The 23,473-nt window shown below is 39.9% G+C and overlaps 1 protein-coding gene across 7 annotated transcripts in view; it reads right to left on the bottom strand.

The window, feature by feature from the left end:
* Positions 1 to 1,534: 1,534 nt before the first annotated feature.
* The window catches only part of rapgef4a (Rap guanine nucleotide exchange factor 4a), a 71,028-nt gene continuing 49,089 nt past the window's right edge, over positions 1,535 to 23,473 (bottom strand). For all 7 annotated transcript variants that reach the window (XM_088605282.1, XM_088605281.1, XM_088605287.1 and 4 more), the window contains 17 exons: positions 21,736 to 21,851; positions 20,246 to 20,331; positions 19,568 to 19,646; positions 18,005 to 18,155; positions 17,080 to 17,168; positions 16,532 to 16,562; positions 15,109 to 15,187; positions 13,979 to 14,125; positions 11,377 to 11,474; positions 9,897 to 10,022; positions 8,349 to 8,527; positions 7,277 to 7,367; positions 7,133 to 7,183; positions 4,712 to 4,799; positions 4,226 to 4,290; positions 3,315 to 3,369; positions 1,535 to 2,438 (listed from right to left, as the gene is read on the bottom strand). In XM_088605282.1, the coding sequence (XP_088461408.1) occupies positions 2,311 to 2,438; positions 3,315 to 3,369; positions 4,226 to 4,290; positions 4,712 to 4,799; positions 7,133 to 7,183; positions 7,277 to 7,367; positions 8,349 to 8,527; positions 9,897 to 10,022; positions 11,377 to 11,474; positions 13,979 to 14,125; positions 15,109 to 15,187; positions 16,532 to 16,562; positions 17,080 to 17,168; positions 18,005 to 18,155; positions 19,568 to 19,646; positions 20,246 to 20,331; positions 21,736 to 21,851 (1,659 nt within the window). In that variant the 3' untranslated portion in view covers positions 1,535 to 2,310. The remainder of the gene's footprint in view (positions 2,439 to 3,314; positions 3,370 to 4,225; positions 4,291 to 4,711; positions 4,800 to 7,132; positions 7,184 to 7,276; positions 7,368 to 8,348; positions 8,528 to 9,896; positions 10,023 to 11,376; positions 11,475 to 13,978; positions 14,126 to 15,108; positions 15,188 to 16,531; positions 16,563 to 17,079; positions 17,169 to 18,004; positions 18,156 to 19,567; positions 19,647 to 20,245; positions 20,332 to 21,735; positions 21,852 to 23,473) is intronic.

The raw sequence follows: 23,473 nt of genomic DNA on the forward strand, positions 1-23,473 counted from the left end.
GAAAGAGGTTCCTGAACCGGAGACACCTATCACGTTACTCCATGCAGCGCCTACAAATTGCGTGGGTGCTAAGTAGTTCAAACAACTCGGGCTCTAGGGCTGGGCTATGACCAAGTTGTAGGAAGTAACTGAAAGCTTGAAAATCAAGTAAAACTACCCGACTAAGAGAATAAAATGCGAAGTTTCTGCCTCAACATATATGCTTTAACAACAGTAACATTCGTTTTTATTATCAATTATTATTTAGAATGCAGAAAAGGACTTTCGACACTTGTTACGTTTTTTTTGTATTTCAGACTTTCAGTGTTTTTAACGAAATATTAACAACTGTGGATCACGTCTTATTTTTTCTCCCCACTTTGGAAAACCCGCTGCTTGCAAATGACCTGTGAGAGAAGTAACCCCAACAGAGAAAGTCATGGGCAATTAGAACATGAGCTCACCCCTCATGAAAGACTGCTCTCATTGTCTTGAGGTGTCTGATTCATACTGGCACTTTTACACCAGTCTACACTATATCACCCTGCAACTCACAACTGCCAAACCGCTATATGTCACGATTGGGATCCCTCCTCTTACGGGCGGTCCGACCCTTTCTATTTTAGTTTATTGTGTGCACCTCTCATCTGTCCTGTGTCCCATTATTTAAGCCCGGCGCTCTCGCTATTCCTGGCTCAGCAGTGGGAGATGGACGCCCGGAAGCATGCCTACCAGCGGGTCCAGGTGAGACCCGACGACATAGGCTTCATCACGGCGTCCTGACCACCTGAGTCCGAGGCTCCGAGCGCCTGGCCTCGTTACCCTGGTACCCTGGTTTTATTCCCTGTTCCTGTTCCCCACTACAGTAGGTGTTAACCCCTAATTCTGGCCAAATTCCCCCCTGGCCTATACAATCATTATGTCCTAATAATTCCCTTCATTCCTCTGTTCTCCCCACAGATAGCTGGGGTGTGGTGAGCATACCACCACCTATGACATCTTCAGCTTCTAACAGTTACGTAATAAATGCTGTTCAAGGGTCAAAGAAACTGTTGTCTCAAAAGCAAACACTTCTTCCCTTTCCAGAGCTAAATTACAAACTGTGTTAGTGCAGGAGACAGTCTCTACCGCTAACTTCATTGAACTGTTAAGTAATGTGTGATTCCAATTCACAACTTGTATGGTTGAATTGGTATGGTCCAGTTGACTAAAAATCTGAATCCTAATACAAACTACATGTGTCACTGTCACATTTTCTGTGCCCTGTTTAAATTGTATTCCCAGCTTTTATGTCAAACGACTTTGTGGGGACTAATTCATTGCAGGGCAAAATTACATTGCAAAAATGATATTGTGAGATATGATGTTTTTCTGTAACAAAATGGGCTTATGTAAAAGTACTGCATGTTGCACGATCGGATGAGAAGCAGGGAAACATTTTTTGAGCAAATACATTTAATAGGTATATTTTATTTACAGAATACATATACAGTACAAAGCTACAGTATAAGACATCACATACGTCACACATTCTCTACAGAGGGGGTGCAATCTGTTCTTTTTTCTTCTAGTGTAATTAATTGCATGCTAAAGTCCACATAATAAAATTAATATATTTATCACCATATGTAAAATATGATGTTCACACCAAACTAAAAGATCTATAAATAACCTCCATATTTACAAAGCAACTTCAATGGTTCTGAAGGCAGAAAATGATTTCTTAGAAGGCGTTTCAAATTTAAAAAAATAAAAGCCTTTGTTCTGTGATAAGTCAGTAGAAAGCAAACTCAAGCTATACAGACAAAATGATACAAATACAGATCAAGATTAATTTGGATTTGGACAAAATGCCAGTGATAGTACAGCAGGTCATTATTAATCTAAATTAAAATTTAAGGGCAAATGATTGTAAGAAATCATTGTAAGTATTTCTGTTCATGAAGTCCCAGGACCTTTGGACGTTTGTCTCTGAAATGTACGTACTTGGTTTCACTTTTGCTTCTGAAATGTTTGCAGCTTAGGGATGCAGAGGCTCAGGCGGCAGAAAACATTTTCTGTTTTGTTTCTTAATCCTAAAAGGAAGTAGCTCACATACTGAAAACATGGGGATACCCAAAGCAAATATATTATCTGAAAACACACTAAGAAAGGAGCAGACGAATAGAAAAAGTGCTTCGACACTGAGGAACGGGATCATGGGATAGCCCAGGACGAGCCTCTGGGAAGGTCTCTGTGATGTTAATGATATCATACAAGAAGAACAGATTCCTTTGGGAAGTACAGCAGAGACACGAGCACTCTCCTCAAGCCCCTGGAGTGGCCACGCCACTAGTTCCTCCGGGGTTCCAGTCTGTGAGACAGCTGGGACAGCGTCCTCTGGTTATCAACCACATTCAGCTGCCGGACATAGCTCCGCACTTCCTGGTGGTTCTTATTAGCTAGGGAAGCATCTGGATCTGGGGAGAGTGGAAACGCAAAAATGGACACTTAAATCAAAGGGAACTGTAAAGAGAGCCCACGAGCCCTTTTGTGTGGCAAAGCCGTAAATAAGTTGTGACATTTCTGAATCACCAGTCCCACGCACTCCCTCACCGTGGCGTCCAGGAAATGCTCTGCTGTAATTGAGGATGACAAATGAAACCCGTCCCTGCTATGTCTGATAACACCATTCAGTGACTTTCCTGAAAGGCTTCATACAGCAAAATATAAATCTAATAATAGATCTTTGAAGTAATTTAACCCCCAGACAAGCTGCAAATAGAGATGTGCTAACAGACTGTACTAACCTATGGATAATACCCTAAGGCACTAAACGATTACTCTTGGATAGTCCATTCAGGCTTGCCCGCAATAAATAATGTTGTCAGAAAAAGTGCAGTTAGAATAAGTTGCCCACCTGCCCTGACGTGCAGTTACAATATGTCTCATGATTCAAGATGGGCCCGTTCCATGGTGACGTCTGGCGTGTAGTTCGCTCGTTTATGTTGTTCATTTTTGTATTAAGTCCCTTTTTTTGTGTAACACATCCACGTGCAACCATCACCTGTTATTTATTATGTTTGTAATGTACTGTCTACATTGTGTGGTGTTGTACTGTGTATGTCCTGAGAGGTCAGCATGAATAAGAATTCCAGTGGACATGTACAGATGGCAACACACTCCTCTTCTACTACTCTATTTTTTGACAAATAATTTTACACTATACTTATACAGTAAGGCAAGCAATGGATTCCATAAGATCTGACAAAACAATAGACAATAAAAGAACGTGCATAACTAAGAACAGAAACCCTAGGCTCAAGAGAGCTTTTAGGTTTTTGTCTGCGACTTACTGAAAGGCTGACTCCGACAGTATCTCACTATCCTCACTGTGTTGGCAATCATGCGCTGCAAAACAAAACCCAGCAGTGAATTCTTAAAAGGCTCTCATTACCTCCAATTACAGTTTAAGGCACCATACCTGTTGTTCGTCTGCTGTCTATCTTCAATCTCCTAACAACTTAACAGAGCTTCAACAAGTTTGCAAAGACCAATGGGTAGAAATCGAACCATTCTGGTGTGCAAAGTTGGCAGAAACTCATCCCAGCAGACTCTGGGGCTTGTTCAAAAAACTTGTTCAAGTTCACATTTATTGTCATATGTACCCGAGTACAATGACAATACTAAAGGTACTGCCAGTACATATTCACTCAAAGGGGTGAATACTTATGCAATTACCACAATACAGTTCTTCATTTTTTGTCTTAGTTTTTGCTACCACTTCAAATCTTTCACCCATAAAAGTGTTCAGTTTGATCATTCATGTTTTGATTTAAAACAGCCACTTGAGAAATGTGTGCACATTATTTGTAATTCAGTAAAATAGAACTACAATAGATGGGGAGAGGAGGGGGAGTGTGGTAGCTCAGATGGCAAGGGTGTCTAGCTCCTGACCGGAAAGTCCTGGGTTCAATCCCAGGTAGGGGCAAGCAATGTAGCTTGCTCTAATTCCTTCCAGATGGCTCCGAGGTCCACTCAGCCTGCTTTCCAAATGAGCACCGGGGTTTATCCTTCTGTGGTTAATAGCCGGCCGGAGCATGATGCCGACCACATCACCTCCACCTCCAGTGTCGGATGGTCAAGAAAAATGCTGGCCCTTGCCCCCCATTCCCCCCATAGGCCTTTATGGCCTGAAAAGGGACCTACCTAAAATGGATGGGGTGAATACTTTTGAATATGCTTAGTGGCAACATACAAGACTTACCATTTTTTCAAAATTGACAAGGCTGTCTATAAAAGTCTTGTTGCCTTCATGTGTAAACGTCATGTCTAAAGCAAAAAAAGAAAGATCTGTTAGGAACTAAGCCAAAAAATCTATTAGATGGACCATAAGGTACTCTGATGGTTTATATACAGTATAGAAAACGTTGTGATATTTAAATTTGATACTTGGGTAAAAAGATGCAGATGTTTTTAAGAACTGCAAAATACATGACCAAATTAAGTGGGTGCATGAAATTAACAAGCCACAAGTTTTACGGACATGAAGTATTAATTTCATTCTTTTGCCAACTACTCAGAACATTTTTGCTATCCCTCTGAAGCACGTATGTCTCTGTATATGCTATGAGTCATTCCAAAACACCTTTTATATATTCTTTACTTCAAAAAAAAGTTATAAGATTCCATGAATGTGTGGCAAGGCATGGTCGTATTATAGTGCGAGTGACCTTTGACACTAGTATCTTACCTTTCATGAGTAAAGGCATGAAGGGAATGATAGGAGGGTCTAGCTTGGCCACAGTCAGCCTATACGCTCTATGGTTTCTGGATGGATCCTGGGAAGACAGTTAACATGGCGATAGCATCATAAACTAGCACAGACAAGACCCCAAGCAAGATCCTACCGACAGCCTGTATCATGAAAGAAGCTACTGTGGAGACTGGATTGTGGATAAATTGTACATTTTTAAAATAATTTCTTTCAAACATTTAAAAAAAACTGTCTGAAATGACAATTTCTTTAGATGACAAATTGCTATATTTTAAACTAACTGACTACCCATCTGTGACGGAGTCACTATATGGGTCACTGTTGTCGTCAAAATATGACCACACACGTGGAATTAGCTAGGATTTTGGTTTTGATTTTTTTCCCATTTTTTAAGGATTCATTTTGTAAAGCAAAGATAATGAAAGAGGAGCCAGGACCATCAAAAAAGAGGGTAAAAACATACATTTATTCCCAAGCTGGGAAAGCTAATTTCTTTTCACCAGTTTCAAAGACAGAAGCATTTGCCACCAGAGCGTAGTCTTGAGTAAAATAAGCTATTTTGAACTGCATCTTGACTCCATGCAAAAACTTTCCTTTGAACAGATTTGGACAAGTAATGTTGAGCAGTTAAAGGACATTTTAAAGTCACTTTTCTAAACGTCTGTCAAAAGGCAAGCCCAACACAGAGGTGTCGTTTTGCAGTAGCCATGGACTGGTGAAACACAGGAAACCATTCACCGATGGAGACGTTATTACACAGGCGATGGCTTTTTAGGTCAGAGACTTAAAAAACAAAGGTGAAATCATGACAACTATAGAGAGCATGCTGCTTGGCTCTTCAACAGTTGCCAGAAGGGTAGAAAGGTTGTCCGAGGACGTGTCTTGTCAAAATCTACCAAGACTTAGCAGACTGCGAATGTTTCTCACCGCAGTGTGACAAAACAACCCAACGAGGCCTTCAAAGAATCAAAAATAGTTAAAATGCCTAAAACATTAACAAAAGGCCAGGCTATGTACAACAAATTTAAAATGCATGCGACTAGGAAAAGCTTTCCAATGGAGAAACTGATTTCAATCACAACTGATGGTGCATCAGCAATACTAGGTGTCAATGCAGAATTTATTTCAGTTGGCAGAATTAATCCTGAATTCCCCTCCTTTGTCAGTTACCACTGTATTGTCAACAAACCAGTAATTGCAAGTAAGATTATTGACTTCTGACATGTTGTCAAGATCGTCAACTCAATTTGTGACATTCAAATTGTTACTCAAGGAGTTTGATGCTACCCAATCCTTCATGGAGAAATGAGGTGATTATGTCAAGGCAAAGTGTTTTGAGATTTTAAGATCTAATGCCTGAAATTGTCCCCTTGTAAAACTCAAGAAATGAGTTGTGTAACAAGTGGTCAGATGCTTGGGTGCTAGACTTTTCTAACCAGACATAATTGCAAATATGAATGAGATCAATTGCAAATACTGTATAGGGAAGGACAGAGACTTGTCACACATGACCAAGCAGTGAAAGTGTTCAAGCTGATACGGAGTCTGTGGTCTTCACAGTTAAAGAATGACGTGACACTACTTCCCTCAGAGTACATCTTACAAAATGTCAAACAGAAAGGGTTGCATTCAAAAATATTCTGTGACCAGAACAAACTGGAAAGGGAATTCAACAGGACAATTTAGTTAGAGAAGATGGAACAAGTCATCATTTTTATCTCCAAACCTTTTCTTCAGGATGACATTTGGAGACCTGACAGTATAATTACATTGGTGACACAAAACCGTAGGCTTGACATGGAGATTGTCACCATGCAAACTTTTTTTACAAAGACTTTTGGGGACTTGTAAACAGAGAAAATGACCATTCTGTGTCATCTTGTGCACTGATTGCGGAGGTCTGCTTTGGTTCCACATCTGGTAGCTTTTTCACAAATAAAAATCAAGCCCAAATACTGCATTTACCTTACAAATGCTCCCCTGATGAACTGCATGAGATTGGCCATCTCAAACTACACCCAGACATCAAAGCACTCTCAGATAATGTGCACTTCAGGTGTCAGTCACACTGAAAGGTGAGTGTTATGCATAGGAACACAGTTCAGGGTTTATGAGGAAATAGTGTGTTTTAACGGCTGATTTTCTGTTCAATTTAGATTTTAAAAGTGTTTAAAAAGGTTGGAGACCACTACAGAAGTCTAATCCTGATAAGGTCAAAGTACTACAATAAGTCCAACTTATATTCATATTTTGTCCTTTGCCACTCAAACCCTGAAAAAATCGAACATTTAAAACAGGATTGTCCACTCTACTTGCTACACATGAAGAATGTCTGTTGTGTTTGCATGTGAAATAATGAAAAATGAATGTCGTGGAGCATGCAACATTTCAACTCACCATTAAACTTTCGAATTCTGAGTAGAACTTTTTAAATTTGCTCGGAAGTTTCTGCAAATGACAAATGAAAATGAAAGGCATATTAGTCTTTCACACTGATTAGCGTCTGTCCATCTTAAGCTCAGGTAGCAATTTAAGACCCACCTCCCACGTCTGACTGAGTCTGCTGGCTGCTGGGTTGCTCAGACCCATGATGATGGCAAAGAAAGAGTTCAAGTTTCTATATTCCTTGCAGCTGAAACAATAGAGAAAATTAACCTTTCAGTTCCTGGTTTATACGGCAATGGACACTATGTCATTATGGCAAATTACATTACTTCAGCTTATATAAGTGAGAAAATGGAACCAAATCAAGTATTTATGTGAGGCCATAAATAATAGTTTAAAGGGGAAATACAACACAATTTTTATACTTTGGGGTTAGTAAAAATCAGCATTAATGAGTGCTTTTCAAATCACAATGAAAGTAAAATGTACACAGTAACTTGTAAAACTTCCAATTATCATCACAAAACAGACAAAATTTCCAGGTATGTGCAGTACCATGTTCTGCGATTCAGAACGAGGCTACAAAACTTCCAGTGATGTGTTGCAGCCTTGTTACACTGTAAACAAGCAGGCTTGTGAACACGTCTCTTTAATTCAATAGAAATATTGCTCTGGAATATAGAACTTACTCGTTAACTCTGCATGCAGATCGCATTGGAACATTTCTGCATTGAAATGTCTGCTGCATAACCTGTACTTATTCGCTCGTACATCACATTACATCAGTCATTACAGTGACTAGTGAGCAGGAAGAACCACGTCACGTCACAATTCACCCGTGGCGAGACCAGGGGTGTGAAACAACATGGCAAATTACAGTACATTCACAAAGTTCACGATTTTGTACTTAATTCGAAAAATGTAAAATTCTTCTATGCCGTCAATGAACTTATTTTGTTACCGAGATTTAACCGAGATTTAATAACCAGTTTGAGAAATTGGGACTGCAGTTATCCTTTAAGAGAACTGAGAAACATAAAGTTGATAGCTGCCATACAGAATTTTCTTACAGTGTTTAAGTTTTGCTTCAAGAACTTGTGTTGTCTGTTTCTGTATAGTCCATAGTTTGTCAAAGTATCCATTTCCACAACACCAAGTCCTAGACTGTAAGATAAACGAGTGGTGCATGTGAAACCTCCAGACAATTGCTCGGACAGTATGTACTTACTGAGCAGCTATCTTTATGAATTTCTTGAGCAGCTGAACTCGCTTGCTCAGCTGGGAGCACAGACAGATCTCTGTGACTACCCACAGCTGAAGCTCATTGAATCTCCTCAGGAATAGGTCCAAGTTGGCCGTAGTCTTCTTGAAATGTTGTCTTCCAAATGTGTGATATATCAGCTCGTGCTGTTGAACAACAAATGCAACTGGCATAACGAAACTACACTTTAATACGCGTATTACATGCTTGTTAACAGCAAAAAAAAAAAACGTGTATCTTGTAAAACACTGATGGACAACAGATTGCTTTCTCTTTGCTCCAGAGGTAAATATGCAGCTATTCCTAAAATTGTGAAAGTTCAAAGTGCAAATCTAGCACTCCAGAAAGTACTGTATCATGGGTGTGGAAAACCTGTAACAATGGTTACAAAAAAGTTGGGCCAAATAGCTACCTGACCTGTTTAGTAGATAGTAGCTAATTGCTCTAAGGAACTCATTTACCCATTTCTTGTAAAAGCTAGGGTATCAGCTTCAACAACATGGCTGGGTAGCTCGTTCCTTACTGTATCCAGGATGTTGTTGAAACCAATACCCTGGCTTTTTCCAAAAACAGGCCAGATGAAATCATCTGATCGATTATCTACTAACTGCCAAAGGGGCTAGATAACTCAAGTACAGTTAACTACGATTTTAGAACTTCAGTCATAGTACCCCCATAATATTTACTGTGCTGAGTAGTCAGGGTAGTTCATAATGCCAGATTATCTCAACAACACCCCTAAACATTATTCTTGGATTGTTTAAATTAGTTTTAAATATTATTTTTTTTAGCTGGCAATACTTGACATTAATCTTTTATTTTATCCATTCATCCATTTTCTAATGGCTTTATTTAATTCGGGGCTGGAACCTAACCCAGCAAGCAACAGGCTTAAGGCAGGACATCCACCCTAGAAGGGACGCCAGTCCATCGCAGGGCACACACAGACACAAACATGCACACTCACACCAGTACCAGTTCTGCCAGAAGTTCATTGACCTACCAGTATGTCTTTAGACTGTGGGAGGAAACTGGATCACCTGGAGGAAACCACGTGTACAAGGAGGGACCATACAAACTCCCTACAGATAGCACCCCAGGAATCGAGCCCAGGGCCCCAGCACTTCGAGGCAGCAGGGCTAACCTCTGCGCCAACATGTTACCCTCTTCCTTTTTATGTATGTAATTAACAGAACACACCTCAATGCATTAAAAACAAGATGTAAGATATACTGTATCGCATGATGCTTTTGAAAGTAAACAAACGCTTTTAAGAAATTAAAAGATACATTCCAAGATTGTGTAAGAAAATGAAACAGACAAAGAAGTTTTCTCTTCATTGCTTTAAATTAATTTCTGAGGAAAAAGGGCTGGTATAATAATCACTAGTTTTGTGAGGTCTGATATTGGAGAAATTGTCATAACCATGGAATTCTGTGTTCTGTAAGTTTTTCTTTAAAGCCAGTTATCTTGTGTGGTTTTGCACAGTCTGTGTTTGCTACAGTTCGATTGTACCTCATGCACACAGTTGAACAGCTCCCAGTCATATACTGTCATTTGGTAAGCCAGGTCTTTGGAACTCATCAGCTCAAAGGTTCCAATGGATCCTGTAGATGGACCTTCCTGCTCTGGTAATGGAGCCTGCAGTGAAAGGTACAGATTTCAATTGATGTGTTTGTTTTCCTCCAAAGAAAACAGATATTCTGACATAGTTCAAGTAAGTAGCTGCGTCAGCATACGTACTGTAGGCTGCAAAGGAACATGTATAGGTTTATTCCATGCTGAAAAGAGAAGAAAAGAAAACACATCGTTTCAGCTGTGGAGCCTTCTTTGGGTGTCGAAATACACACCCGAAGAAGGCTCCACAGCCGAGACGATGTGCGTCTTTTCTTCCCTTTTCAGCATGGAATAAACCTTTACTTGCTCCTTCACAGATATTCTGACGTCGTTATTCAAGAACAACACAACAGTCGAGGAAAAGAATTCACTCACAAAGTAAAGAAAAATATTGTAAGCCACTAACTTACTAAATGCAGATTAGACTTCTTTACCTCCCATTCACCAATAGCACCACAGTTTTACTGCATGTCTCCTTTCTATGCATTGTGAACGAAGTAATGATTTGGTGCAGGAGTCTCAAACAGATGGCCCACTGGACTCTAGCCTCCCAGAAGCCACTTTGTGGCAGGCTATAGCAGTTAGTGCGCACATGTGGACATGCTGCAGTTTGGTCTTAATAAAGATAATAATACGCATACATTTACTGTCACAAGTTGTTTTTAAAAAAACCTTGAAAACTATAACGCTAGTTTCACATCAGCTTTTTGAGAAATTGTCATGAATACCCTGGCTGTGGAGCATTTTGTTTGTGCACTAATGATGCTGTTGAAAAGTTATGGAAAAAGCAGATTTAATCTTTAATGCCAGGGTGTGTTACATATTTATTTTCTGCATCGGTTTACATATTTCTACATATTTCTGAATATGTCTAACACTGCAAAATGTCCAAGTGGCAGCCTCAGGACCATCAGTAGGCCTTATGCTGGGGATTCCTGATATACCACATCTGGGTATTTTGTCACAGCCAAAAGCCTCTTTTCCAGTGAGGTAATTATATTATCATATAGATCATTATCACTTCCAAATGCAGTCTGTTTCAGGAAGCTTCTCTTCTACACCATGTTTGCATCTATATACAATAGCTGAAAAACATACGTTTCTAATGATACATGCTTATGAAAACCATATTATTTGTGCAAATATCTGGAGGCCAATGCTTTGGGCAGAGTAGTTTAAGCACCTGAAGTGAAACATTAAAATTACTGTGAACAAACATTAGCATAATTTTACAACCCCTTAAATGTGTTTAAATTAGGACCCATTTCTCCAGTATTGTCAGAGACACTCATCAAATGCAGCTCGGAGAGGATACAAAAGCACATTTATAAGTGAGAATGAGCTGGGAGATGCTTTTCTTTAAGACAGAGATACACACCAGTGAATCAAACTGGTCCCTTGGGCAGACAAACAGACGTCCATTGATGCTGAGGGTTGTAAACACTGAAATGTCGTTGGGTTTCAGCACCACTTTGTCTGTAAGAACAGAAAATAAGCCACACCATAAGGTCACCAATGCAACTAATTTGATCACCAACTAATGCTACGACAACAATTACAAATAATAATAATTTGGACATAGCAAATACAGTACAGATTTATCTACCACAGAGTCTCCAGTATAGGACAGTTGCATACACAAGGTTCCACAAGTTTCGCTGAAGTTAAAATTGATAATGAAATCGTTGATGAACTTTGTTTACCATGATTTTCTAGACAAAAAGTAACTTAAGTAGTTCAGGTGGGTAGCTGCGTCAGCATGCGTAGGCTGCAAAGGAACAAGTAATACTGTAGGTTAACACCTGAAGAAGGCTCCACAGCTGAAAGGTTGTGTTTCCTTTCTTCTCTTTTCACTATGGAATAAACCTATTACTTGTTCCAAAGTCATTTATAGTGCCCCTTTTTTCAACATTATCGCCCTCTAATGTGAAATATTAGCATTTCATTTTCATATATTTTTTATAAAAATACATGCAGCTAAACAACATTCAATACACACTCAACAACTCTGTGGATGTTTAGGTGCTTGAACTAAAACAGATTTTAACGACATGTTAGTGTGCCCATTAGCGCTGGTAAAAGGAATGAAAGCTTTTTAAAAGGACTGCACAAAATCACCAGCATGAGCCTTGGGGATTTTATGAACAGTTTCAAAGACAGAAGGGCTCCTGGGTATCTTAAAGGGAATCAGCATTATTACAGGGTATTTAAGGGAATTTAAATTTCCAGAGTTTTGCCTCCTAAAAACTTGTCCCAATAGTGTTATTGCTCCATTTGAAAGTATTGAAGAGGCTTATTCACGAGTTCCCTGTGTTCTGAATGCCTTTTCATCCTTGACAATTTTAAATCTCTCATCTCCAAGCCCCTCTCAGTAAATAACACTCTGGAACTCAGGATCATAGTTCATGTTCACACAATTAGTGAGTCCATATTTCACAAAAGCAGTGCTACCGTGCCTTGTCCATGATGGTGCTCTTTCCTGTAGGCGATTCAGACAAATTTGCCATAGCAGAGGTTTTTAGCACTAGAATTTTATTATGGACAACTTCTATACCCTTCAGGACTGTCATTTTCAGATGTGGACGGAATTGAGGACTGTGTGCCAAAATTTATTTTTGTTATTAATGAAATGATACTTTTTTTTCAGCAGGAAGGTTTAGTTATTGAGTTTCACATCTTGTATCGTCACAGCAAAAAGCAAGCATGAGGACATCAGTGTCCTGGGTGACAAAGTTTGCATGCGAATAGAGTGAAAGACACAGCACTGTGCAGACAAGCGTCATCTTCTACCACTGAACTGCTGTTTCCACCTGGGTGACATGAGGCAGCATTTTGCACCAGGAGCTCCACCCACAACAAGTAAGGTTGAGAAGTGGGAATCCACTGAAATGGACAGGTTAAAGGGACACTTGAGGAACGCCAGATTATGCAAACCCAGTGCAATTTAATCAGGAAACCTGGGTTAACATCCATGTTTTAAAAGTGTGATTTTTAATGGTCAAGTAATCAGAACGTTAGTGCAATGTCTCCTCAAAAAGATGGCACCTGAAACACAGACTCCTTGATCATCACACCTGGGCTCCTGGGTCGAGAGGCCCCTGCTATCTGGAGAGATCAGTCTCGTGCTAGTTATGATTGTTATAGTTACAAATGGAGTTTATAACGAACATTCGGGAGGGATGACAATGGTCAAATTCAATCAGACTCAGTTGTTAGTAATTCGCAATCACTCCTGATGTCATTTCATCTCCTAAAACACTATAAAAACTGTACATGATCCCCTACTTTCCCGCATGTACGTTTTTCTGCCTCCCACCTCCACCTTTGCGGCTGCCCCTTGGTCACTCCTCACTCTGCATGGGGGTCCCCAGCCTCCTCGTCCTCTGGCCAGGGGGCTGGCCCTCAGCCAAACGGTTAAGCCAAACTGTGACTAAAACCCTCCATGACCCTTTCAGTACACTTACTTCTTGGTTGTTGTTATGCCCAGTGAAATGAAAGAAATGTGAAAACAGTAATGAAAGACACGCTAAGTGACAATCTTCATTTGCGCGTCACACCACACCTAAAGTTCCACCACCTAATAGCGAGACACCCACTGCAGTGTGTCGTTAACATGAATGAAACAGTTCAGAAGTAAACCTATTTCTACTTAATTGACCATGTTTATTGAAGGTACTATAACTCTTTATTTGATTCATTTGTCCATTTTCTAACCGCTTTATCCAATACAGGGTTGCTGGGGTGCCAGAATCTATCCTGGCAAGCAACGGGAGCAAGTCAGGGTACACCCTGGATGGGACGCAAGTGCATCACACGGTACACAGACACAAACACACACTCACATCAGGGCCAGTTTTCCCAGAAGCCAATTAACCTACCAGGATGTCTTGAGACTGCTGGAGTAAACCACAGCACCCAGAGGACACCTTCATTGCTCTTCATTGCTGTAAAGAAAATATGAGTTGATTTGCCATGCTCACCTCCTGCAGAGTTGACGTGGACTAGGATGAGCTCCTCGCCTGAGCCCAGCTTGTCCGCCACTGCACTGATCACCTCCTTCACTGACGCCGCCACAGACACCCGGATAGTGGTGTAGGTGTGATCAATGCAGTACACTTTAAACAGGACTGCAAACAGAGGATACAGATCAATCTTCTCGCACGTAAGGTAAAAACATACAGTACACATTACAACAGTTACAGTTGCATTAGGAGTAAGACTAGGGTTACAGGGAGGGCTATGGAAAAAATCAGTGTTAAAAGTTCAGAGAGGAGGGTGAAGGCTTAATGGAAGTAGATGATTAGGGCTCTGGATTTACAGATGGAAACTTGGTTGTTTAAATACCTGGTAGCCAATCAGATTGCTCCAGTGCTATGGTCTCCTGTATAAATGAGCATTTAAATTGAAGTTAACTGTAACATGCGAGTTGAGGTTAGAGAGAGTGTTAGGATTAGGGGCTCCAATTACAGATGTGGGTAGCCCTTGGGAAATATAGTATTTAGGATTAGTGTTAAGATTAGGGTTGGGTATTTAAAGTTACTATAGTTATTATTAGGATTTGATTATTAGGGTTTGATACAGGATTATGATTACAATTTTAAAGTGAAGGTTTTATCATTAGGTTCAGATTTTACAATTAATAAAAGAGAGGTTATCATTAAATTCAGAAGTAATCTGTAAAGTCAAGACTGGATTATGGTTAAAACTAGGTTCAGGCTAAGGTAAACGTGATTAGGGATATTATGATTAAGGTTATGCATGAGGTTATAATGAACACTAGGATTAGGATTAAGATGACACTTTGGTATTTGTTAAAGTTGAGTTAAGGTTTAGGATAAAGGTAAGGATTGATCAAGTTTTCAAGTTTCTTTGACAACATGGGTTCCAATCCAATCACCCAACAGTGATTCGATTGATCTTCATGTTAGACTTCAGAAGGTGCAGGGGTGGAAGTGGTTGCGTTTGTCAAGGACTGAGATACAAACAAAAATAAACCCATTCATAAGATTCTTTTTGCAGGGGTAACACGAGTACCTTTTTCCAAATTAGGCAGGAGAAAGAAACACTTGAAGGGAAGTTTGTAAACATGTATTTTCCTAGATAAGCTTACTTTCATCATTGCTCTTAATCGGCTGTCTCTTCTGAAGCCTTTCGTCTCCTATACTGAACTGGCGCAGAAGAACCTTGTGCTGAAACGGAAAAGGAATTGGTTCCTTACCAAACAACGAGGCATGGACAACATACAAAAACAAACTAGTTTTAATCTCCCTCAGATCCTGCTGTACGTCTCAGAGTTGTAACGAACAGTTCTTTCCGGACCCTATGCGGACAACACAGTCCGACGGAGTGGGGAAACACAGGGGAAACGTCATGCAGGAAAACGGGGCTGAAGACAGGGGGGAGTGTCCAAGGTGCGCTGGTGCACGGGGGAGGCGTGGCCGAGGCGAACAATCCCAGAGAGTAATCCATAGAGTATCCAAAACACACGAGTAAGTCCAAAACCAGGAGATCCATCAAAACACGACGTTAAAACCACGAAGGCCGGGTCGGAACCGGCGGACAGGGAACAAGGAACAGGAACAGGAACAGGAACAGGAACAGGAACAGGAACAGGGGTTAAAACCTTAACGGGACCAGGCGCTTCCAGGTCCCGGACTCGCACGATATGGAAATCAGATGCAGAGCCCGGAAGAGCGTCAGCGCCTGGCTTTTAAGGTGGGCAGGGAATGGGAAACAGGTGCAGAGAATGAAGTCTTTAGTGAAAGGGCTGGAGCACCCTTAAGGAGGGGGGACTATAGTCGTGACAAGAGTAGTGGTTGCTGTATGGCATTTTTGCATATCTGCTTAGTGGCATGCTCGCAGTAACGCACTGACACACACAGCTGACTTCACAGCCAGACACACGCACAACAGGACAGCCCTTAGAAGAGTACCACCTCCCGCCCTCTCAGTTTACAACACACTTGCTGGCTTTCTGTAACTACAGTACCTCCATGATTTACTTGTTGGGCAGAGGAACGCGGAGAAATGTTTCTATTTCAGACACTGTATTGTGTAACAAAAATTTGTTGTTCAGCTATTCCCAGTTTTCTAATCTAATTTTGTGTTTTTCTAACTCAGAAAACCATTCTTTTTTGTTGTTTTCAAAGGGTGTGCTAACATTTATTTTATGTTCTATATTTTATTCTATAATGTTATCTTCTTCTTCTTCTTCTTTTTCTTTTTCACAGCCTTAGTCCCAGACTGTCCTGGGGTCAGCTGCTTTGGTTGCTGTTCTCCACTTGTCTCTGTCGAGCACATCTTCCTCACTCACTTCACATACCTCCATATCTTATTCTTATTCTATAACGTTATATTCATAAATATTTGATTTTTCTATATGTTTAATTCAGGGTAACACTTAGGCAATGAAAGTTAAAGTACATCACTGCTTAGAATTATTTTCTGATACAGTATCAACAAGTGGCTTAACTGTAAAAATCAAATATCGTATACAGACGCAGATCCAGATTTGCATGAAATACATACAGTACCTTTTTCTGTGAGGATTTTGCTTCTTCAGTACTAAAATAAAAAATACCATAAAACATAATATTATTTGAAATGTAATTATGCAGACTGTCACCTCCTAAATTCATTGTACAATATTTTAAAGTATATATTATAGTTCCATACTCTAATACAATAAATAATATATTTAACAGAATTTATCAGAATATCAGTTAAACTGAAGAAAAACTTATCTCCTGCATTTGTTCCTGTTTGTAGTGTACTCTCCTTTGTCAATGTGGCTCATTGAAATGTATTAAAATAAAATTAACATTTTGAGAAATGACATTGCTTGAACTTGATCTCCAGAAGAAGTCAATCGTTATTTCAAAGTATTTATTTAGCAGGTGAGGGTTTAGATGTTCAGGATATATGTTCAGTATATCATCAATATTCTTAGAATAATGATACTTATTTAAAAATATTTATATTATTTTTATAATTGTAGTTTATCAAGAAACTACAGTGACAGTTTGAAAAACAACTGTAGTGCACATATGAAGTACACACATTTTGAAGTGTTTCAACCTACTTCTGTTTGACAATCTTTTCCAGTTCAGGAAGATGTTCCTTTAGAGCTGGGATCACTCTGGAATCATCCGACACGGACACATAGAATTCCTACAAAGCAGAGCACAGCCATCAGCTATAAGATGTGACTCAAACCTGCTTTGCTAAACAACTGCAATACAAAGCAGTAAATAATTTTAAAAGAATGAGCAGAATCACATTTCACATTTCAAAGTGTTTTTTAAATGCACTGCATGCAGAGGTAAAATGAATAAGCATGCTTTATGTTAATTTGTTTATATCATTTTTTTAAACAAGCCTTGCAACTAAAACACAGGCTTGAAGGTACTGACAAAAAGACATGCATTTGCATTTATTAAAATCCATATGCTTAAAATTAGAAAATAGTAAGACAATCAAAGCCAACAATTTAGGGCCTTCAATGACTTGTTCTGACTAGTTATGGAGGGACATGGCATGCACATATTTGCATTTCCAGGCTCTACACATTAAAGAGCCACAACTTTGGCCATTTAGAGCTATGAGCTTCAGATGGAGAGTCTGGAGTTTTAAGGACAACTGATACAAAATAAGAACCCAATTATTTAAACCCAGTCTAATAACCCAATCAATGAATTTGCAATAGCACATGGATAAGAATAAGTGGAGGTATTTTAAACATACGAAAGGTTACAAACAAGAGGCTCGTGGGCAGTCGGAAGCTAATTGATCCCAAGATCTCATAAAGCCATTTCTTTCCAGAATCCAGGGTATCAACTTCAACACCATGGCTGGGGATCTCGTTCCAGACGCCCACAACCCTTTGGGTAAAGCAATGCTTCCTGTTCTCAGGTTTAAATGCATTCCAATGGAGTTCCCGCTTGTGTCCCCTGGTTCTATGTCACTGTTCAGCTGTTGAACAGGAGGCTGCTGTGTTCAGGACTGACCTCTAGGAAAGCCAGAGCTGCCTCCTCCTCCTGGAGGTGGTCTCCGTACACAGACGCCCACTGCAGGACCAGCCGGATCACTCGCCTCTTGTTATTGAAAGTGTAATCCAGCTTCTCCTGCTCCGAGCCCTGGGAGGCCTGGGCATGGTAAGTGCAGCGCAGCTAAGGAAAAACAATTCGGAGCCAAAGGGCTGAAGAGGGAAGAATTTGGTCTTCTTGACCAATTTATTTTCAGAAGATAAATCTGTCAGAACTGCATGTCACGATCGTCCCTTTTGTGTTAAGTTCATTATCACGTTCACCTGCCCCCTTGTTCCGTTCTTTATTTAAACCCGGTGCTCTGGAAGCTCGGGTCTCTGCATTGGAAGACGGACACCCGGAGGCCCGCCTAGCATCAAGTTGCCCTACGTCCGCGGCTTGAAGGCACAGGCTCCCCATCGGCGTCCTGACCCAGCTGAGTCTGGAGCTCGGAGCGCCTGGCCTCGTCACTCCATTTTTAATCTCCTTGTTCCATGTCCCTGTTCCTGTTTTTAATCGTTCTGTCTTGGATGGATTCCCCGGTTTTTGGATTTTGGACTGCGCCCCAGATTTCCTACATTGGACTGTTCCCCAGTCTTGTTTGCCTGCACTCCCCCCTTGCACCTGATCACTGTCGGCACTGCCCCCTGTTCGCCATCCCTTCTATTCCTGACCGTGTTTTTCCCGTAGCCCTTTTCCAGTCACTTCCTGATCATACCGTCTGTACGGGGTCCTAAACTACGCATCGTCACACTGCGGATCTTAAAAGACTGACAAGAGTTTCCATCAGAAAACTCTGGGGATTGTTCACTGACACCTGTATGGATTTATCCAGAACGTCAATAGTTTAAAACTTTCTTTTCTTTCTTTACATACAGTACTCAGTGTCAAATCACCAAATAGAATTATATGGGCTATCATTAATATCTACTATACATAAGGAGCTATACATAAATTGATGTTTTATAGCAAAAAAAAAACCCTCTCATATCATGAGATCATTAAAACAGATTTAAATATTTGTTTTAAAAATGGTTATTTTGTGGTAACTAAGCCTGACCCTTTTCTTGCACAAATCTACTATTAAAAGTCAGTTTTAAAAAAACAAAAACAAACATTATGGGATTCATTTCATACCTGTTTGCCAGATAAGTATCAGTAACCACAGAATGATCAGCTGGGCTTTCTAGAGCTGGACTTTCACAGATATAACTGTGGTAGGTCAGAGATGACAGACACCCCATTCATCCCTGATGCCTCTAACTGCATGTCCTAAACCGCCGTATTCTGGGACGTTACACTGCAGTGATCCCAAAGTGACACAATGCACAGACACTTAATTCATGTGTTTCCCACTCATCTAAATGATACAGAAAGGCAATTAAAACGCTCGTCTGGAAAATGAATATTCTGGGGCTGGAGAAAACGGCTGAATGGTTAGAGCAAGACAAAGTATTAATTCAACTGGAGTGACGTGTGAAGGATAGCAGCTGGAGCTCTTTCATGCAGCTCTCCAGGACAGTGGCAGTAACTGTGAAAGGATATTGAGCCATGAGTATGGGACACAGCTGGGTGTTGGGTATGAACACACAGTGCATCAGAACAAAGTCATCAAGAGCAGGGTCTGCAGAAACAAAGAATCCACAATTAATAGCGTACACTGACTCACCATTACCCAATTCAATTCGTTGGCTGTTCTTGTTGAAGCTGGGATGAAACTAAATCAAATCCCTGGAAACTTGCTAAGATCCTATACAGTATAATGAATGCGCAGTATCCCTCACTGATCTGCTAAATACGCCTGGACTGAACTTCCACTTAAAAAGAACATTATAAAATTTGAGTAAAAGGGAAATTAATGTCTACCACCTCTTCTGGATTTTGAAAAAGAACTGACTGAATGTATGATGTATGACCCCCTAGAAAAAATAGATTACGTAGGCAACAGTGAATAGGTTCACAAAAGGAGAAGAAGTCCCAAAAGATAGCACTGGTTTTCAGAGGTGTACAGTATCAGATGTAATAGACAGTATAAGAACAAAGGCTTGTGCCACTGTACAGGTTAATTGAAAATGCCAACTCTACATTCCTTGCAGAACAAGTATTCACCCAAAATCTTGTAATTCATCAGACCTGCTCCAAATATGATGCCCTAAAAAGAAGGCTCTTAAAATTTTAATTTCTGTAGTATCTGGGGAAATAAATGAAATCTGTCAATTGTACCCGATTCAGTGAAATTTGAATCCAAGCGCATGGTTTCTAGGAAGTGCTCTAGAATCTTCTCTGGTGTTCCAGACATCACCATGTACCTAGGAAGAGGAGGTACAAAGAAAACTATAAACACATGACACGAAAACCATCTTATAAACTTAAACAGCACTGGCCAAAAATTTCTTCTCCCTTCATAAGACTTATAACTGGCATATTAAAATGACTTGGGAGAAAATGTTGCTTAATGACTTTTAATTTTAATTTTGAATCAAGGATAAATAACAGTACAACTTATATTATGATTTTAAGCTGCAGTCACTTAAGGACGTTAAGAGGCAAAATCACCTCATCGCATGAATTCAATATTTTGAAAATGATCGTTTCACATACAGTATTATTCAACAAGTCTTCAAAATTAAAGTGTTAACTGAGCATTTACATGTGGCACAGGAACAGAGGGAGATTTAAATTTTCACTGAATTTTTACGACAGTGTACCTGTCACAGAATTGTTCCAAAGCTTTCGCAGCTAGCATGTTTTATAAAGTTACTGGGCTTCTATATAATATTGAACAACACAAAATCAGCTTCAATGCATTTGTTTAATTTTAATTATCATGCTGTAAGTGTTTTCTAAGGTAATCTAACTGCATTTTTTAAAGGCAGTTCACAGGAATCATTCCGTCTTCCTTACACTAAAACACTTTACATTAAAAACCGACAGACAAAAGCCACCTGGAAAAAAAAAGAAGGAAGAAAAATGATCACTTCTGAAGAGAATGCCTTACTTTACAGTTTGAATTGTGTGATCGTACCATAAGCCATTTTCATTGTTCTATCATAACTGACTCTGTACAGAGCTAAATACTGAAACAGAGTAGAATCCAGACAGGCTAAAAGCATCAGAATACAAGAACACAGCAGGGAAAGCAAGAGAAATGACCCACTGTGAACAGCAGGCACTTCACTGTGGAGAAGTGCAGCTGACACCCAGGAGACACTCATGTTTTAACCATTACAGTTGATTAAGTAGTGTCCCTGTCAGCCATGTCTCACAGACTGGTTCTGACCTACAGAGGACTGATGAACTCCAGTTTGCCCTCTGCACAAGAAACTCATGATCATCACCATTAACGTGACCTTTTAATACTAAGCCGGTGAGGTAAATGAAAAGAGTTACAATTAAGCCTTGACAACTGCTTGAGGCCCTCCGCGTTTCCTGATAACGGTACCCTAAAGCTAATGCTGGCACCTTTCAATTACTGTAGCAGTCCAAACACCAAGTCCTGCCTTTCCAAACAAGCAGGGAAAGCTTAGGTTCTGAATGCTTCTAACTTTCAGAAACAAATGTACATCTCATTTCTATTTTTGGCCTATGGCTTGGAGAACCTGAAGTTTGGGAAGTTTTAAGTTTTGGGAAATATGTACATTACAACAGGAATTTGATCACTTGCAAAGGCTGCTGTTTGTGAATTGTGGGAACAGGGGTCAGGGTCATCTTACTTGTACTGTGATGATGCGTTCCCATGATTTAGAACTCGGCTGCCAGTGGAAATTTTCTCCAAAACCAAGACATCTTGCTCATGTTCTTTCAGTCGGACTGTGTTGGCTTCAACATCCTGCCAAAATTAAAATAAATCATGTAATTCAGGTTTTCAATCCAGTGCTCATACAACCCTTATTATCCTCACACCTGAAAGCAAACTCTGTCATCCGCGGTGAGCAGGCGATGACAGAAAGCGAGCTCAATTCAATCTGGACTGAAACCTTGTGTGTCATTATCAAAATGAGCTTTATATACACAGAGGAATCAACTATTGTGGCATACTGTCAAAATAAAAACATTACAAAGCTAGTATTGGATACAATTTCCTTAGCATTAAAAATGTAATGGCATTAATAATGCCTTGTGATTATATAGCACATTTCATCCCAGTGCATATCAAAGCATGTCACATGTCAGAGAGGACATGACAGGATCAAAAATGTATCTTCTCATGATTCAAAACGTAAATGACATCATGAAAAGTGCCTTGCATTCTAGAATTCAGACCCTTCCTATAATGTCCCATTTTACAAAATTATGAAATGATGCCGACAATTTAAAAACCTAAATGTTCAGAGACTGAAGACTTCTAAGGGTATGATGAGGTCCAGCAAAAACGAAAGATGTTTACGTCTTTATTAACTCTGCACACCAGCTTGGTGTAATTATTGCTGGTTTTGCTTGCCAGAATTCTTCTTGGCTCAAACTCTCTTAAGTTGCTTGGGGATTTCTAATGGACAGCAGTGTTCAAGTATTTCCACAGATTCTCAGTAGAATTCAAGTCAGGACTCTGACTATGCCACTCAAGGACATAAATGTTTTTATTCTTGAACCACTACAGTGTAGCTTTGGCCTTGTTCTTTGGATAATTGTTCTTTTGAAATGTTTTTTTGTAAGATTTGCCAGTTCTTTGCTCCGTCTCTGTTCCCAGCAGTCTTGACAAGTTTCCCAGTCCCTGCTGATGAGATACTGAACTACAACACAATGCTGCTAGCCTAACAGGGGTGGTGTTACTAGGTGATGCTCTATGTTTGGTTCCCAAAAGTTCCAGTTTTGTCTTGGGCGAAGGCTTTTGTGGTCACACGTTACTTGCTCTAGGCAGTGTCTGAGTTCCTTCTGCTTCGTAATGATGTGCTTCACCATGCTGAAAGACATAGTAAGGGTCTCTCAACTGTTGATACACCCTTCTACTGATCTGCGCTGCTATACAGCTTTACCCTTGAGTTGTCTGGAAAGCTCTTTGGTCTTCATGGTTAAAATTCACTGCCATTTCTTCCAGAGATACAGTAAGTGTATGAAATCATGTGAACTACTATTATTGTAAAAAAATAATTTAGGTTTATACACAAAATGAAGGACTTGAATACATTACATTAACATTACTTTTCCTTTTTTCTTTCATACTCATTATCAGTTTCCTTCTTTTTCTCTGGAATGTGATGAGAAGGTTAAAATATAAAACATATTAATTGCTACTTCCGTGTGTCCTGACCGCTAGCATTAAAGCAACAAAATGTGAAAACTGTGCAAGAGCTTGAATACTTTTACAAGGCACTCTACAGTATGTGCCTAATACACCTCAGCCATTTAACTTAAGAGTTTTTAGTCTTGAAAAGAGAAATTATGAATGGAACATTTTGCCTGATTCAGGAAATCAAAATCTTCAAAGGAACTGAAAAAAACCCTTTGTTTTTC

The sequence above is a fragment of the Lepisosteus platostomus genome, chromosome 14 (assembly GCF_059453375.1).
Source record: "Lepisosteus platostomus isolate fLepPlt1 chromosome 14, fLepPlt1.hap1, whole genome shotgun sequence".
Classification (NCBI taxonomy): domain Eukaryota; kingdom Metazoa; phylum Chordata; class Actinopteri; order Semionotiformes; family Lepisosteidae; genus Lepisosteus; species Lepisosteus platostomus.